At 40.9% G+C, this 16,356-nt stretch overlaps 1 protein-coding gene across 2 annotated transcripts in view; it reads left to right on the plus strand.

Annotated features, from left to right (window-relative positions):
* The window catches only part of HERC5 (HECT and RLD domain containing E3 ubiquitin protein ligase 5), a 41,117-nt gene that overhangs the window by 4,765 nt on the left and 19,996 nt on the right, over nt 1-16,356 (plus strand). For both annotated transcript variants that reach the window (XM_060147571.1, XM_060147572.1), the window contains exons 4-13: nt 1,192-1,413; nt 2,637-2,728; nt 2,989-3,119; nt 4,602-4,747; nt 5,893-5,969; nt 6,696-6,799; nt 8,025-8,084; nt 9,441-9,534; nt 12,193-12,382; nt 13,658-13,812. In XM_060147571.1, the coding sequence (XP_060003554.1) occupies nt 1,192-1,413; nt 2,637-2,728; nt 2,989-3,119; nt 4,602-4,747; nt 5,893-5,969; nt 6,696-6,799; nt 8,025-8,084; nt 9,441-9,534; nt 12,193-12,382; nt 13,658-13,812 (1,271 nt within the window). The remainder of the gene's footprint in view (nt 1-1,191; nt 1,414-2,636; nt 2,729-2,988; nt 3,120-4,601; nt 4,748-5,892; nt 5,970-6,695; nt 6,800-8,024; nt 8,085-9,440; nt 9,535-12,192; nt 12,383-13,657; nt 13,813-16,356) is intronic.

Consider the following 16,356-nt stretch of genomic DNA (forward strand, 5'->3'; position numbering starts at 1 on the left):
GGGCGAAGGGGTTGTTCAGGGTTTGTAATTGGTAAATCACAATCTAGGAAGAATGAAAGTTGGGAAAGCAAGAAAGGGAACTACTGATCGTTCTTAGTCATATCATAATATTCCTGGTGGCTGATAGGCATGTGATAATTACGTTTGAAGGAAAACCTCTGTCTCCCACCAGGTCCTGCTCAGTAAACATTAAATCTCCGATATATTTTTTTAGACTCCATTAGATACTGTCATCTCTATTAGATAATATCTAAGAACTTTTCTTTAAAAATATGATCCAGTGTGTATAGGTATGACTGACTCACGTTGCTGTGCACCTGAAACTAACACAACATTGTGAATCAACTATACTCCAATAAAAATTTTTAAAATAAATAAGTAAAATAAAAATATGTTCCATATATTCAATTAATGGAAGAAGATGCTCACTCTTTCAAAATACTGTGCTGCAGTTTTCAATGTATTTTTAAGGTATTTATTTGGCATCTTAAGGCACTTGGGAGAGGGAAAGAAAGAAAAGTAGTTTTAGGTTTTATTTTCCCAAATGTAGAATGTTTCTATCTTTCATGGGCCCATCCTGTGGGATTTTTAACATAAGTGTTTCTTGAATTTGATTATAATATATTCAGATAGCTTTATTCTTTGTCCGTTCGGGCTGCTATAACAAAAATAGACTGGGTGGCTTAAACAACAGAAATTTGTTTCTCACGGTTCTGGAGGTAGAAGTCCAAAGTCAGGGTTCCAGCAGGTTCGGTGTCTACTGAGGGCCAGTTTTCTAACAGGTGGAGAGGATGAGGGAGCTCTCTGGGGACCCATTTATGAGGGCGTTAACCCCATTCATGAGTGCCCCCCACCTTGCCATCTCATCTAATTCTAGTCACCGCCCAAAGGCCTCATCTCCTAATACCGTCACACTGAGGGTTAGGATTTCAACGTAGGAGTTTTGGGGGGACACAGACATTCAGTTCATAGCACTACCCTTTGAGGTAAGAGGTAAGGAATTGTAACTGTCATTGCTAAATAGAAGGTTCTGGTTTTTCTGACCCAGACATGAGAGGATCTGGGCAGTCTTGTCAGTTTGAATGGAGGAGATCATGATGGTATATAGTATGGATAGCACATAATGTCCTAGGGTGATGTCTGCTGCATTTTAAACTTAACTAAGACAGCGTTTTCTCTGTTTACGTCAAGGTGGTGAGCTTTTTGCGTGGGGACAGAACTCAGACGGCCAGCTTGGAGTTGGAAGAGGATTTGCCTCGGTCCCTACACCGCAGATCGTGGAGCACCTCTCAGGAGTCCCCTTGGTTCAGATTTCTGCAGGAGAAGCCCACAGCATGGCCTTATCCATGTCGGGAAACATTTACTCATGGGGGAGAAATGATTGTGGACAGCTGGGCCTGGGCCACACCGACAGTATGGAAACATATTTTCAAATTCATATTCTAAACAAATATATATTTGTCATATAAGAGATGAATGTACCACAGACTTCCCTGGCAAAAATGATTCAGATCCCCACTTTCATTAGCACTGATCTCCCCAGTTATCTCTCTGTCTTCAGGGCAGAATCGGTCTAAATGACATGCATGTGCAGTGTGCCGGTCATGGCTGTAATTGAGACGTGTGTCAGGGCCAAGTGGGAAAAAGGGAAAGAGCATTGGACTGGGGATCAGAATACCTGGGCTTTGATTCCCACTTGAAGTTAACTAATTTCAGGACCTACCCAAGTCACTTACTTTTCTCTAGGTCTTATTTTCTTTTTCTGTAAAGTGATGAGTTTGGATGAAGTGACCTTCAAGGTACTTGTGCACTTAAATGTCTATTATTCCAATTACATTAGGACAAAAGGATACTAAAATTCTATTTAGAAACTCACCTGTCCCAGTCTCATAAGGTATTCATTACATCTGTACACACACACGAAAACACAAGAATTCGCATTATTGAGCTACCCCTACAAAGCAGATGGCAGTATTTCTGATTACCCCAAACACCTTGTTAGAGATTTCAGGTGTGGCAAACTCAGCTGCTTCATTAGCTGTGGTGATGTACACGTTCCCCCCAGAGTTACTGATCAGATAACTGCATTTCTGCCTCACATGGTCCAATGCTAGTTACTCAGGAGAACCCGTAAGTCAGTGTTAGAAAAATACTCAGAGGAGGAAAAGGAATAAAGGACAGTTGAACTTATTTTTGCGGAATCTCTAAGTGCTTGGACGAGAAAATAATCGTGAAAGAGAGAAGAGGTAGTGGAAGAGAAGGACAGTGTAGTAGAGACTTTGAAAGAAAAAAAGAAGCTTTATGTTCATTAAAAGGGTAATGCTAGATGGGACTTGGAAATATCAGGTATGCTTCAGTGAAGGCTAATCAGGTCAGGTTCAAAAGAGAAGAAGGGGCTCTGGGAAGTGAAAGTGACACTTTCACAGGTGAGGGCCCCCGACTATGGCCCTTTGACCACTGCGCACCTCTGCTTTTAGACCTAAATGTACCAACACAGAGCCTTTCTTGTCAGTGTGTTAGGAGCTGTTGTGATGGGCCTAGAGGAAGTGGTCTGGGTATTTTATCAGTAGGTGGAACTCTAGTGTGAAATTCACCATTTCCTTTGGGTCACTTGAACTCTTCTTTCCCTTGCCTAGATAAAGATTCTCCTTCCTGTATTGAAATGCCGGACAATCAGAAAGTTGAGTTTCTCGCTTGTGGTGGCTCTCACACTGCCCTGCTAACAAAGGTGCGTTACCCTGTCTCTCTGACTGTAATTCCAGGAGAGCACTTGGTAGTGGAGAAAGCACTAGAACCTGGAGATGTGGGCAGCTGGCGTTTCCCAGGGAAGAAAGGTCACCACTGCCCACACGCAGGACTGTCCTGATCACTGGGGAGCTTTGCTTTGATGGTGATTTTATTGATTTTTCACTGACGCCTTTGCATCAGTGAGTGTTTACTTCTGTGTCATATTTCTCTAGAATCTGATATGAAGTTCCCTTTCTTTAGGGTGGGCTGGTGTTTACTTTTGGTGCTGGAAAGTATGGGCAGCTCGGTCACAATTCAACACAGAATGAGTTAAGACCCTGTTTGGTAACTGGACTCGTGGGGAATAGAGTGACCCAGATAGCCTGTGGAAGGTGAGTTGTAAAGTGTCAGTGAAAATTGGTAAGATGTGCACGGTAAATTTAGATAGGTAGTTTAATAAAATGTCCATCGAGTTTCTTTGATTGAAATGAAGGTATCAGACATTTTCAGATAGGTGAAGATGCTTAATTTTACATTATTAGACAATAAATATTTTACTATAGATATTTACTTTCATTGATTTTTTTTAATGTGTAAATATATTTACTTTCTGTTGGTCCTTTAGTGAAATACCTTTGTAAATGTTCGAATGCACTTTTATCTTAAAAAAAAGTTATTTATTTCGAAAAAAATGAACAAACATGAGTTAGAAAGGTTTATCCATTGATATCATCACTCCATCTCTGCATCGACCAAAGGAACATTGTCACCACTTTGGATTTTTCGTAACATACATTCCTCCGAGTAGCATGTGTTACGGAAGGAGTCCTCACCTTAGAAATGTCTTACTGCAAACCAGGCAGTACCCCTGCTAACACAGGAGAATTCACTGGAAAGACACAAGACTCACTGAAAGCTCCTACACTGATGATCACTTTTATTACAAGAGGAGGATACAAGTTAGAACCAGTCAAAGGAAGAGATGCCTAAGACAGAAGGGGTCCTAAGTCTAGAAGGGGTCCAAACGAGGAGCTTCTGGTGTCCACTCCCCTTGGAGCCATGGGCCGTGTTACCTCCTCCCAGCCTGATGCATGACTGAAGAATATTGCCAACCAGGGACGCTCACCCAAGTCCAGGGTTGTTATTGGGGTTTCATTGCTTAGTCATGATTGATTGAATTCTTGCCCATGTAGTTGAACTCAGCCTCCAGCCTCTGTGTATCGAGAGGTTGGGCTTACATACAGCTGGAGGGGCTTCCATGAGCCACCTGGATAAACTATTAGGTGTGGTCTTAGGGGCGGGCCTACCATGAATAACAGAGACACTCCTGTCACTTGGAAAATTCTAAGGCTTTAGACATTACCTCCCAGGAAGTGAGGACAAAAGCCAGACCTCGGAGTAAGGCCAGATTCTTCCCTTATACATCTGTATAGTAGGAGAGGCCATCAGGCAAATCAGTAAGAACATCAGCATGATAAAGGTCTTTGGGAAATAGAGCGGGAGCTCGGGGAGGATCACCTAATGCTAGCTTCTAGGATGGGGCGGGGAGGGAGTCAGAGATGGCTTCCAGAAGGTGGTGACTCAAGCCAAGACCTAAAGAAGGAGTAGAAGGCAAGAGGTGGTGCTTGTTCTGACGAAGGGAACGTCATTTGCCAGGGTGCAGCCTCGTGGCCTTCACCACGCTTAGGGGTTCCAAAATCGTCTCAGCCACACATGAGTGGTTTCCTAGTTTCTAGGTGGCTGATGTCATCCATTGGAAGTTGGTTAGCTGTTTCCCTGACCGAGTAGCGTAATTTCTTCAGTTTACCGGATTGCTGCATACTCTAGTCATTGTGGATAATTGAGAATTGACCATATGTGCTTTCATTTAATAGGCAGCACACACTTGCCTATGTTTCTGATTTGGGGAAGGTCTTTTCTTTTGGTTCTGGAAAAGAAGGACAACTGGGGAACGGTGGAACACATAATCAGCTGATACCATGTCCCATGAAATTGTCATCAAAGGAAGAACTCACATTTGGTAAGTTCTTTAGGAGCACAGGATTTGGCACGAATACCTTGGTTGAGAAACTGATTGTTCTAAGTGTGTAATGTGGGCAAGAAAAGAAATGTCTGACGGTGAAGGGAGGTTTTCTAAACATTGCTTTCATTCGTTTACTTGTAACCAGCGTAACACAGCCAATCTAATTTATCAAGTCGAAATAACCATTAGTTTTCCCTTAGCCCTTCAGGTTAAGATTAATGTGGATTTAAAACGATACAACATAAAATAGACTATATGGGTTCAGAGGCCTATGCAGCCTCTGATTCCAGTTTTCAAGGGACCTATTAATTCCATAGTGATTGTTCTTCTTACCTGATTAAATTGACTCATAATCGTATAAAACCCTCAGAATGATGAGCAGCTGACATATGCCAGGCAGTGTAAACTGCGTAGCTCACCGGCCCTTAAACAGTTCCAGGAGATGTGTACTCTCAGTTGTCTTCTGCTGGAGGGTGCAGAGACTCGGAGGGCGGAAGGTTAGCCCGGGAAGGGTTGTGGCTGGACACGTGAACTGTGCCCTGTGTAACTCTAGAGCCTTCGCTCTGAGACGTTCCACTGTAGAAGTGCCTCGGAGCCCTTGGGTCACTTGTTTCTGAAAGCTTAGTGGTGACCGGAAGTACCAGAATTCTCTCAGTTCTTCTGGGGAAATGAACAGTCGGGTTACTCCCTTAAGCAGATCAAGTATTATATCTGATTTCTTACAACCACTTGCATAGGCTTTTGAAGTACTTAACATCCTTCACAGCCAGTAGTCGTTGATTAAATCTTGAGTTGTAGAATAATAAATAGGGTTTTTAGTAAGAGGCGCTGAATTAAACCAGGGAACAGTTAACTAATCAAGTATTTGTTTGACTGTGTTGTATATATAAGCATTTATGTTAATTATGTGTATTAAACTGATAGCACGTTGCCGACCTTGCGAATCATCTATGTTTGCTAACTAGACTTCACTCTGAAGTAGATATGTATTTCTGCTTTATCAGTAGGAAATGTACTGAGTCTTTGTCTGTCAGAAAGATAAAAGGACTCAGTTTAAGAGGAATCTAAAATTATTTAGGCTGAGTGTGTATATTTGTATCAGATGAGTTTCTAAAGTCTTATTTTTTGCAAATCCCTTTCAGAAAGCCATACTTCAGAAAAGGAGTTAATAATGATTGCTGGAGGAGATCAAAGCATTTTGCTTTGGGTGGAAAAAGAGGTAAAAATAGATCTCTAGAAGTTTTATAACTTGGTATTTTAAGCAAAACAGAAGGTTCTAGAATCTAGATTTGGTGAATTCCAAAATCATCAGGTTACCAGGCTGAGTTTGGGGAATGGTTAGACATTATCGATCCTTTATTGTCTAAACTACATATGTATTTACTCACAAAAGTCAGCAGATTTGCCCTTAGTGTATGTCAGATACGTGTGATTTCCTTAGACTCTGCTTACCTTTCGGGGGGCTCCTTGCCAAGAGCATTTTGGTCAGGGTGCTAGTGAACCAGCAGGTTGATATTCTGAAGTGACTTTGCCAGCCAATACTAAAAAAGACCCCAGGTTTATAGTCTCATGAATACTCAGTCTGTAACCTCCATATCCTACTCCACCAAGGCAAACTGAGTTCCTGCCACTTCTGTACCCAGTCCTTTAGGATCTCTCCACTCAAAGCTGTCTGATGTTCAGTTTAATCTGATCATACCCGTATAAAGTGTTCAGTGTTGGGGCATTCAGAGAAACTTACTTTGGATCTAAGCACCCTTGGACAAGAAATTGGCAACCAGACAAATGATTGATTGTTCCTTGGTAGAATCTTACTTGATGATTTTTGCAGAGCTATGTTATCCATGCTTAGTATTACTCTCTATCCCTAGAACGTGCCTAAGAGTTGGATACCTATTTCTGTGGTGTCTAAGTTACTGTATTTTACTATTTTGTTTGTTTACAGAATTCCTATGTTAGTCTGAGGAGGAGAATTCCTACCTTGAATGAAGGCACTGTAAAGAGATGGATTGCTGATGTGGGGACTAAACAGTGGCAGAATACAAAAAGGTGCACCCTAAGTGTCTGTCTGCTCATATACCTCTCTAAAGCAGTGTTTCCCCAACTGGTTCTGCACGATACAGAGATGTGAGATTTTGTGGTCCGCTAGTGGTCCATTAGTCAGAGATATGCAGAGAAACAGAACCAATAGGGTGTGTTTGAGGGTGGTGGGGAGAGATTTTAAGGAATTGGCTCATGCAATTGTAGGGGATGGCAAGTACAAAATCTCTGAGGCAGGACAGCAGGCTGGAGACCCAGGGAAGAGTTGATATTGCAGCTTGAGTCCCAAGGTAGTCTGGAGGCAGAATTCCCTCTTCCTCTGGAGACCTTAGACTTTTTCTCTTAAGGCCTTCAACTGATTGGATGAGGCCCACCCACATTATGGAGGTAATCTGCTTTTCTCACAGTCTTCTGATTTGAATGTTAATCTCATCTAAAAAATACCTTCACAGCGACATCTAGATTGGTGTCTGATCAAATCTCTGGGTACCATGGCCTAGCCAAGTTGACACATACAATTTAGCATGTAAGCTCCACGGGGGCGTCTTTCTTTACTGCAGGACTTCTCTGGGCCTTTGATATGTTTAATTGTGACACTGAGCAGGAAATAGAGTCTACAGTTTCTCAACCCTCGTTGACTTTAGGGCCTCTTGTTTGTTGAGCTGTTATTCACAGCTGAACAGCTTAGGCAACCTTACTCTCAATGATAGAACTCCTACCATCTGTACAAATTATACTCATTTATACAGGCATTTCCTTTTAGAGACATTTTTAGGTATGGCTTCCTAATTCTGGAAAGTAGTTATACCAAATAGCTGCATCGTGCAGAGCACAAATGGTCAAGAGCTATTTGTGCAAGTACTTCTATGACACAACTGAACATACATCCCCACCTTTCATTTCTGGTAATTTTTTTTTTGTTTCTACTCCAGTGGAATAGAAATAAGTAGGGCTTGGAAAGCTGGGTGGGTTGGGAGTGTTTTATTTGTCCAAGAAAATATCCTAGGTCAAGCCTTATCCTCTTCCCTTCTGGCTTCTCTGAGTACATATCTTTTTATTGCCCATGTTTGCCTCTGAAACTTTGAGATTTCGCAGATGAGACTTTCAGATGCCCATGGCAATATGCAAATAAATTGGAGATGGAGGGAGGAATTTGAAGGACAATTTGTCATGTCTCCTGCTACAAGGAGGCATATTCTGATTTGTTTTAACCACCATCTTATTCCTAATATAGGGAAATCAGAGAGATATTTTCATCTCCTGCATGTCTGGCTGGAAGTTTTTTAAGGGAAAGGTAATATATATAATAAATTTAAAATTCTGTTGAAAACACTATGTATAGATAGCATGGTGACTATGTTAATAATACTGTATTGTATGGTTGAAAGTTGCTGAGAGAATAGATCTTACAAGTTCTCATCACAAGAAAAAAAATGTGTAAGTGTGTGTGGTGATGAATATTAATGAGACTTGTGATCATTTCACAGCATATGCTGTACCTATGTCAGTGCATTACGTTGTACACACCTGAAGCTAATATAATGTTATGTGTCCATTATGTCTCAATTTAAGAAACTGTGATAGATGATAAAGAAAATGGTTTGAGGGTAAAATAATTATGTGTGTCTTTATCTCTTTTTAAAAATTACCTTTTTTTTTCCTACAAAAGCACATATATGCTTGCTGTAGAAAATGTCAAAAAAAAGACATGAAACAAAAAGAAAATGGAAATCAGCCAAAATTCACCACTTAAGCGTAATAGCTAGTGTTTGTATAAATATTTTTTATGCAAATCTGTAGTTTTACAAAAAAGGGGATTATATTGTTTTATACATTTCTTCATGCTTAATACATTTGCCCATCTTTCCATTTTATTCCATTTTTATATTATTCAGTATTTCCCCATAACATCATTTTAGTGGTTGCATGGTATTCCATGGGAAGGGCGTACCTTAATTTATTTGATTACTTCCTTATTACTAGATACTAAGGTTTCTTTGAATTTTTAAGTATTATGAAAGAATGACTTTGTACTTCTTTTCCTAAATATTGGTATAATATTTATTTAAAAGAACTTTTTCTTTTTTCAGACACTAAATATATGTATTATTTCACAAAGAATGGGTCTAATTTTAGACAGTATATTCAGTCCAGTATAAATGTAGTTCTTGAGTTAAGATAGACATTTCATTAGTAATTTTCTGTTTGATTACTAAAAATTTACTGCTCTGAAACCCCTTTTTTGGTCGCTGCTTGTAGTTCATGTAACTGGAAAACAAGAAATACCTTTACCTTTTTCCTGTGGCTATTTTTTTTTTTGTACTGGAAAATAAATATTTATTGATTACTCATTTAAGATAAGACAGTATCTGATGTAAAGTCTGATAGCATACGTATAGTTAATGCGGCCTTGATACTTTTTGACATTTCAGAAATAATCACATTTTGTCAACTATATTTTCAGTTGTGTTTGTATTCAGTCAAATTTTTATAGTTATTGAAAAGGTGGGAAAAAAGTAATTTTATTAAAATGAAGCAAGCTTGAGAAGAAACTTTTCATGTGGATAAATAATCTAATAAAATATTTAATTTTGAAGTGTCCGTTTTCATTTACTTATTCATCCATTTTTCATTTACCTTCCTTCCACAGAATAGCTGAAGAAACGATGTCTCTTCATTTGGACTTAAATGCAGCAAGGGACACCTTTATGGAGTTAACCCAAAAGGACTGGATTACTAACACGGTGGTATTCTTCAGATTGTTACTTGGAAAAAGAAAATACACTGAAACATTTTTATAAGAACTCAAAATTTCAGAAGAAATATCTTGTTTTCAGATACTCTTTGAGACCCTGTGGCATATATAGATTAAGTTAAACTCAGCTGCCATTCAGGAGTTTCCCCACTTAGGGTGAAATAGCTGGTAGAGGAGGCACTTAGGTTACAAATAATCTAACTAGTTCATCGGTGCCCACACACACATACACGTGTATGTACAGGCACTCCCCTAGAGGGAATGTTTTCAATTTAGGGCTTTAGGAAGATGATTAAAATATTTGTTGAGACTGGTACACTAGAATAAGAACAACATTTTATTTGCAGTTATTTTAAACATAAGTATAGAAATGAAAACACTTTTTCTGATATGAATGTCCCCCTCACCAAGGACTGCCTGGTCTGCACTTCCTTTTCTGTAGGTTCTAGAATATTCTTGTTCTTTCTGGGATTGTTGCTTCTTTGTTTCAGCACTGTTACTACTATCTTTAGGCTTCCCTCTTGGGGATGCTTCAGGCATGCTTCCTTTATGAACGTAGCCTTTCCTAATGTAGCTTTGATTAATTTATTTCCCTGTTCTACTGTACTGATTGATCTAGGGGTGGTACTGTCTATGTTGTTCTCTCAATCTGTTTCTTTCTGGGTCTCTGGCTCGTTTTTGCGCACGCTCTCTCTCCCTCCCTCTCTCCCTCCCCCTCCTTCACTTCTCTTGGCTCCCCCCACCCCCACTTGGTCTTTCCTTCTGCTTCTGTGGCTCTTATTCTTTCCCTCTCTGTGTCTGGTGCTTGTTCTCTTCCTGCTCTCACCTCCCTCACCTGGTCTCTTGCTCTGTCTGTCACACTCAGCATTCTGTATCTTAGCTGCAGGTTCTCTCTCGCGCACTCTTTTCTCAAGGGAAGATGGAAAGTTTAACTATGTTAACTTTGGCAGAACCATTGCCCAATGCGGAGTCTGATGTAAAATGGATCCTTAATTAGGCACCTTTATCAGGACTCTGCAGCAGTTAGTAGAAAGATCACCAAGAATAGAAAGCCATGTCTGCATCTGTGAAGGGAAGAGGTTGGAGCAGTTCATCACCAAGGCCAGTTATCCTTAGCTGTGCCAGGACAGGATCATACACAGTGCAAGCGACAGAATCACAGAGCGGGCTCCCAGTGGTTCAGATGGGACAGCGGACCAGAAGACCTGTAATGTTTCTGTTTTGCGATTTCTGTGACATGGACTCACAGACTTGGCCTTCCTTCATTTATTCAGCAAATATTTGAATACTGCTGTGCGTAGGGAACTGTGGTGAGACCCCTGTCTTTAGAGGCTCCTGGTTTAGTGAAGGAGACGGATACCTCTGTGCAGCTGTCAGTTGTCTTCCCTAGTTCCCAGCTTAGAACATACTGGGTGCTTAATAAATATTTTTAGATGAATGAATGGATTCATTACCTGGGCAGTGAACGGTCAGCTCTGTTTAGAGTGCTCAAAACAAGGTGCCCAGGGGGAGGGGAGTTTACCAGGTACCTACAGGGGAAGGACATCCCAGGCAGTCAGGAAGGTGTGCACCAAGGCACAAGCTGTGAAACAGTATAACTGGCTTGAGAGCGGTACAGTGGTTCTAAAGGGCTGGGAGGTTTGGGGTTGTGGATGGTGAAGAGCCCAGAGGAAGGAGGGGGGCATGAGCAGCCATCCGTTGTGCATATGACTCTGAAGACTGAACCTCGTGGTGGGAGCCCAATAGAATGTTTTGATGTGAAAATAGATAATTGTAAGATTTTGTAGATTTAGAGATATCATTTAGCTAGTATCTCATAATTTAGTGATTGAGTTTGAGCTTTGGAGTCAGAAAGATCCAGGAGAGATTCTCACTTAGCTCTGTGACCCTCAGCAGGTTAATTTCCCTAACGTGCGGAGTTCTCATTTATGAATCGGGGTTAATAATACCATCTATGTTACAGAGAAACGACAAGGATAAATGAACTTATATATGTGAATTACTTAGACAAATAATAAGAACCCTGTAAACACTAGATTATCTTCTTAACGGGCTTTTAGGCAAATTATTACCATTACCTGAGCCCACAGAACACATAAACATTCAGAATTCCATTTGAATTTTTCTTCGACACGTGCATTCTGAATTGGGGAAACTAAGAAGATTGGAAGGGCTAGAAACTAGAGTTTGGTGGAGAGAGTTTGTGATGAGACAGGTGATTCTGTGAGAAGGTAACAGGAAACCATGCGGATTTTCGTTTGTTTTTTATTTTTGTTTTGCTTTGGGAGATTCTGACACATCCTCTTTAAAAAATGAGGTGTGCTAGTGGAACTGGAGGGAAGAATGTGGACCATCATTGGGAGGGCTGCCTTTTAGTTCTGAGTCCATCCAGTATAATCTTGCACATGTGATTTCTTCTTGATCTCCTTCATGAACCCCAACAATTGGACGGAGAGGTTGCTTGTCACACGTTTACACACCTAGGTATTGGGGAAGCTAGATGAGATGGGTTGTGAACATGGGTTTTAGAGAGACCACGTGATTGCTCCAATTTCATGGTGGGATGAAACTCCGGGTTCCACACTTTATTTTATTACAGTAACTGCTGTGTTCTGAGTGTCTTTTCCTGGGTCCTTTTTGACCACAGATAACCACATGTCTCAGGGATACTCTGTTGAAAAATCTTCCATTTCATTCTCCACATCAAGAAGCTTTAGGAGTTTTCTTCCTTCTCCCAGAATGTCCTGTGATGCATGACTGTAACAACTGGGAGAGCCTGGTGGTTCCTTTCGCAGAGGCTCTTTATAAAATGCGTGGCCAGTCGTCAGAGGTCCTGGGTAAGATTGATGGTTTACATTTGAAAATATGTGACTGTCTTCTCAGTGGAAACACATGCCTAGTGACGTTACGGCGAAACTTAGGTGATTGTGAACACATTCACGGTTTTTAGTTCCTAGTCTTAGCATATTCTAACATGCTGCAATCATTACTGTGTTCATCCAAGGTGGACTGTTCTAGTCCCTTTTCAGCGTTCTTGTAATGATACCTGTGTGGCTTGGTCATGAGGTCCTTTGCCCCCTACTTTTCATTATGAAGAACTTCATACACAGACGTTGAAAGACTAGTACAGTGAATCCCAGATGCTCTCTACCTGAGAGTCAACAGCAGTTAACATGTTGCCGTGTGTGTACGGATTACATTTTATTTTATTTATTTTTTATTTTTTTTATTATTTTTATTTTTTTTATTTTTTTTACATTTTGTTTTTGCTGAACTATTTGGAAGTGAGTTGGAGATATCAGGACATTTTACCCATAATATTCAGCATGCATCTCCTAAGGATATGGAATCCTGTATTACCTCAACATGGTTACCACAGCTAATAAGATTAGCCGTGATTCCATAACATTACCTCACATCTAGGCCATATTCAGATTTCTGCACTTGTCCCGAAAAGTATTGTACAGGCTTTTTTTTTTTTAAAGAGCGTGGGTCAGTAGTCCTGTTCAGTGTCTCACATCTAGGTTTGTCTGATTGTTTCCTCCTGTCCCTGTATTTCCAGTACACTGGAAATTAGGTCTAGGGGCTTGATGATATTCTAATGAGGTTTTTGACACAAATAGCATATTCAGCCCAAGAAAGTCCATTCTTTCTTATGTTTTGTCACATTGTAAGCGATGAAAAGCTGGTTTAAAGCATTTTTCTTTTATACAATGCGGAAAGATGGTTTTTAAGAGTTAAAAACTCGTGCTAAGAGGGCAAAATAGAGTCGTGTAATCACAAGTAGTTCTTAATCTGGTTTTTAATACCGTATGCTATTTCATCTGGGCAAAAAATGTGACTGATTAATTTTGTCTAGTTTTTTTTTCCCCCAACAAATTAATTAGATCAAATCTGTGGCTCTCTTACTGTCAAGGCATTTTTTTGAGAACATTAAATTCTACACTTTCAATTCCGATTGTATTTACTGAAAAATTTATTACAAATGTGTCTTTATGACTACAATATATATGAAAATATTCCACCAGTTTCAGAAAATACTGACTACTTTTTACCTTTAAGAATCCAAGAAATATTACATGCTGACAGTTACTTACCTTCGTATCCCTCAGAGGAATATTGGGCATCTCTGCAAGAAGCTGCTTTCATCAGACTGGTGCAGATGTTTAAAACAGCCGTCATTGCTCAGCTGAATTATTGGGCTGGAACTACTGAGAATAACTATCACATTAAAACTCTCCTAGAAATGTTGAAGAAGCTGCACAGTGTAAGTGCTGTTTTAGAAACCCGTATATCTTTATTTTGCAATAAAAATTCCCTTGGTTTCACCTGGCTTGAAACTTAAGCAGACTCTTACGAAACATGAGGTCGGTACTGTTATTTTTAAAACGTTGTTTTTTGTGAATTAAGTCATGCATATAAAGGAGTGTGTCTAGTATCCGTATACAGTTTAAAGAAAAGTAGTAACACAGACATCAGTGTAACTACCACCCATGTTAAAAAAGAAAACATTTCTAGTGCTTTAGAAATGCCTGTGTGTCTCTCACAGATTATACACCCTCACCTCGCGGAGGTAGCCAGGATCCTGGATTTTCAGTTAATCATTCACTTACGCTTCTTTATCTTTTTATAGCCATAAGTATCTCTTGACACGATACTGTTTTAATTTTGCTGTTTCCAAAATTTCATATGAATTGAATACATGCTGCTTACACAACGTTCTGTTTTTTTAGACTCATCCAGATTAATACTTATGTCTGTACTTCATTTTCGCTTCTGTATCACACCATAGTGTGACTCTACCAGAATTATCCATTCCGGTATTGATGGATATACAGTATGTGCTATTTGCAATTCTTTTTTGGGGGGAGGGTTCCTCTATGAGAAAACATGCTACTGTCAACATTTTTGTACTTATCTCTCGGTGTCCGTGTGTCAAGAGTTAGTTTTTAGTTTGCATCCCTAATTCTGGAATTGATAGGTTGGAGGATATGCCTGTGTTGTTCTTTATGGGTAGTGACAAACTGTCTTCCAAAGTGGTTGGACCAATTTAAATCCTCTCCAGGAAATGGTGAGAATTCTGTTGCCCCATGTCTGACTTTAAAATTGGGAAAATATTTTTAGTGCCATATTGAAATCGTGCCAGATATGACTTCATTGATTGATGGATTGCCGAGTTGGGTCTCTGTCGCTGCGCGCGGGCTTCCTCTAGTTGCAGCGAGCAGGGGCTACTCTTCGCCGCGGCGCGTGGGCTTCTCACTGCGGTGGCTTCTCTTGTTGCGGAACACGAGCTCAGTAGTTGTGGCTCGTGGGCTCAGTAGTTGTGGCTCACGGGCTCTGGAGCGCAGGCTCAGTAGTCGTGGCGCACGGGCTTAGCTGCTCTGCGGCATGTGGGATCTTCCCGGACCAGGGCTCGAACCCGTGTCCCCTGAATTGGCAGGCGGATTCTTAACCACTGCGCCACCAGGGAAGCCCCAAATTATGATTTTAATTGTATTTCCCTGGTTCTAATGCATTAGAGCATATTTTCATGTTTATAATTGCAGTACTTGTTTCCTCTTCTATAGAATACCTGTCCTTTTGCTCAATTTAAATGTATTTAATTTTTTCTTATTGGTTATAGGAGTACTTTTTAGTTTGGATACTAGTCCTTTGTCAATTATATGTGTTGCAAATATCAAGTCCCAGTTTATAGCTTGTCTTGGTGGTTTTTGATGAACTCACTTCTTTTTTTTTTTAACTTGTTGGCCACACCCCTCAGCATGTGGGATCTTAGTGCCCCGACCAGGGATTGAACTTGAGCCCCCTGCACTGGAAGCGGGGAGTCTTAACCCCTGGACCGCCAGGGAAGCCCGAAACTCAGGTTCTTAATTTTAATGTAGATAAAATTTGGGGACTTCCCTGGCGGTCCAGGGGTTAAGACTCCCCGCTGCCAATGCAGGGGGCACGGGTTCGATCCCCAGTCAGGGAACTAAGATTGCGCATGCCACACGGCATGGCCAAAAAAAAAAAAAAAAAAAAAAATTTGTCAGTCTATTCCTTTATGATCTTTACTCCATGTGTTTTGTTTTAAACTTTTTTTTCCCTCAAGGTTTTAAATTGTTACCCGGATCAGGGATCTGGAGGGCTTCTTTTTGGAAAGGACCAGATGGTAAATATTTCAGGCATCTGTGAGACTTTACAGAATAAGCAGGGGGCCTGATTTGGCCTCGAGGGCTGCTCTAGATAGTCTAGATAGTCTTCTAACAGAGATGATAGCTGGGACCAGAGGAGGAGTTCAAACAGAGGCTTATACACCATATGTCTAATGTTTAAAAGGTTAGAAATCTAGCTAACAACGTGTTAAATGAAATAAAATTACTCTATCTTCCCACCTTGACAAATAAACCTTCCTCATGACAGGGGAAGCCAGGTTTGAATTTCGAAACCTTGGCTCCTTACAGAGTTCTGCAGCGAAAGGGGAGGCTCCGACGGACCCTCCCCGCTCCCACCCCAGGTCCTCTGCGCTTCTCTTCCTTCCTTGGTTTTCTCCCACACCAGGGCTGTCACGTGGCCGTGTGTGGACACCTCAGCCCACGTCTCTGTGTTGCATCCCACCTCCCACAATAGCCATTCCTTAGCCAACCCTGGGGCCCTGGAGCCTTGGGGTGTGTCACCTGTGACACTTCCACTCCCCAGAGGGCAAGTGGAGGGAGAAACCTGTGGAGCTCCTGGGGCTGGCTTGGAGCCGTCTGGGCAGGGACTTGCGGGTCTTGGGTTCTGGAGCTCAGTCTAGATGGGGATGTGTGATGAGTGGGCTCCATATAGACAG

The sequence above is a fragment of the Lagenorhynchus albirostris genome, chromosome 4 (genome assembly GCF_949774975.1).
Source record: "Lagenorhynchus albirostris chromosome 4, mLagAlb1.1, whole genome shotgun sequence".
Lineage (NCBI taxonomy): Eukaryota > Metazoa > Chordata > Mammalia > Artiodactyla > Delphinidae > Lagenorhynchus > Lagenorhynchus albirostris.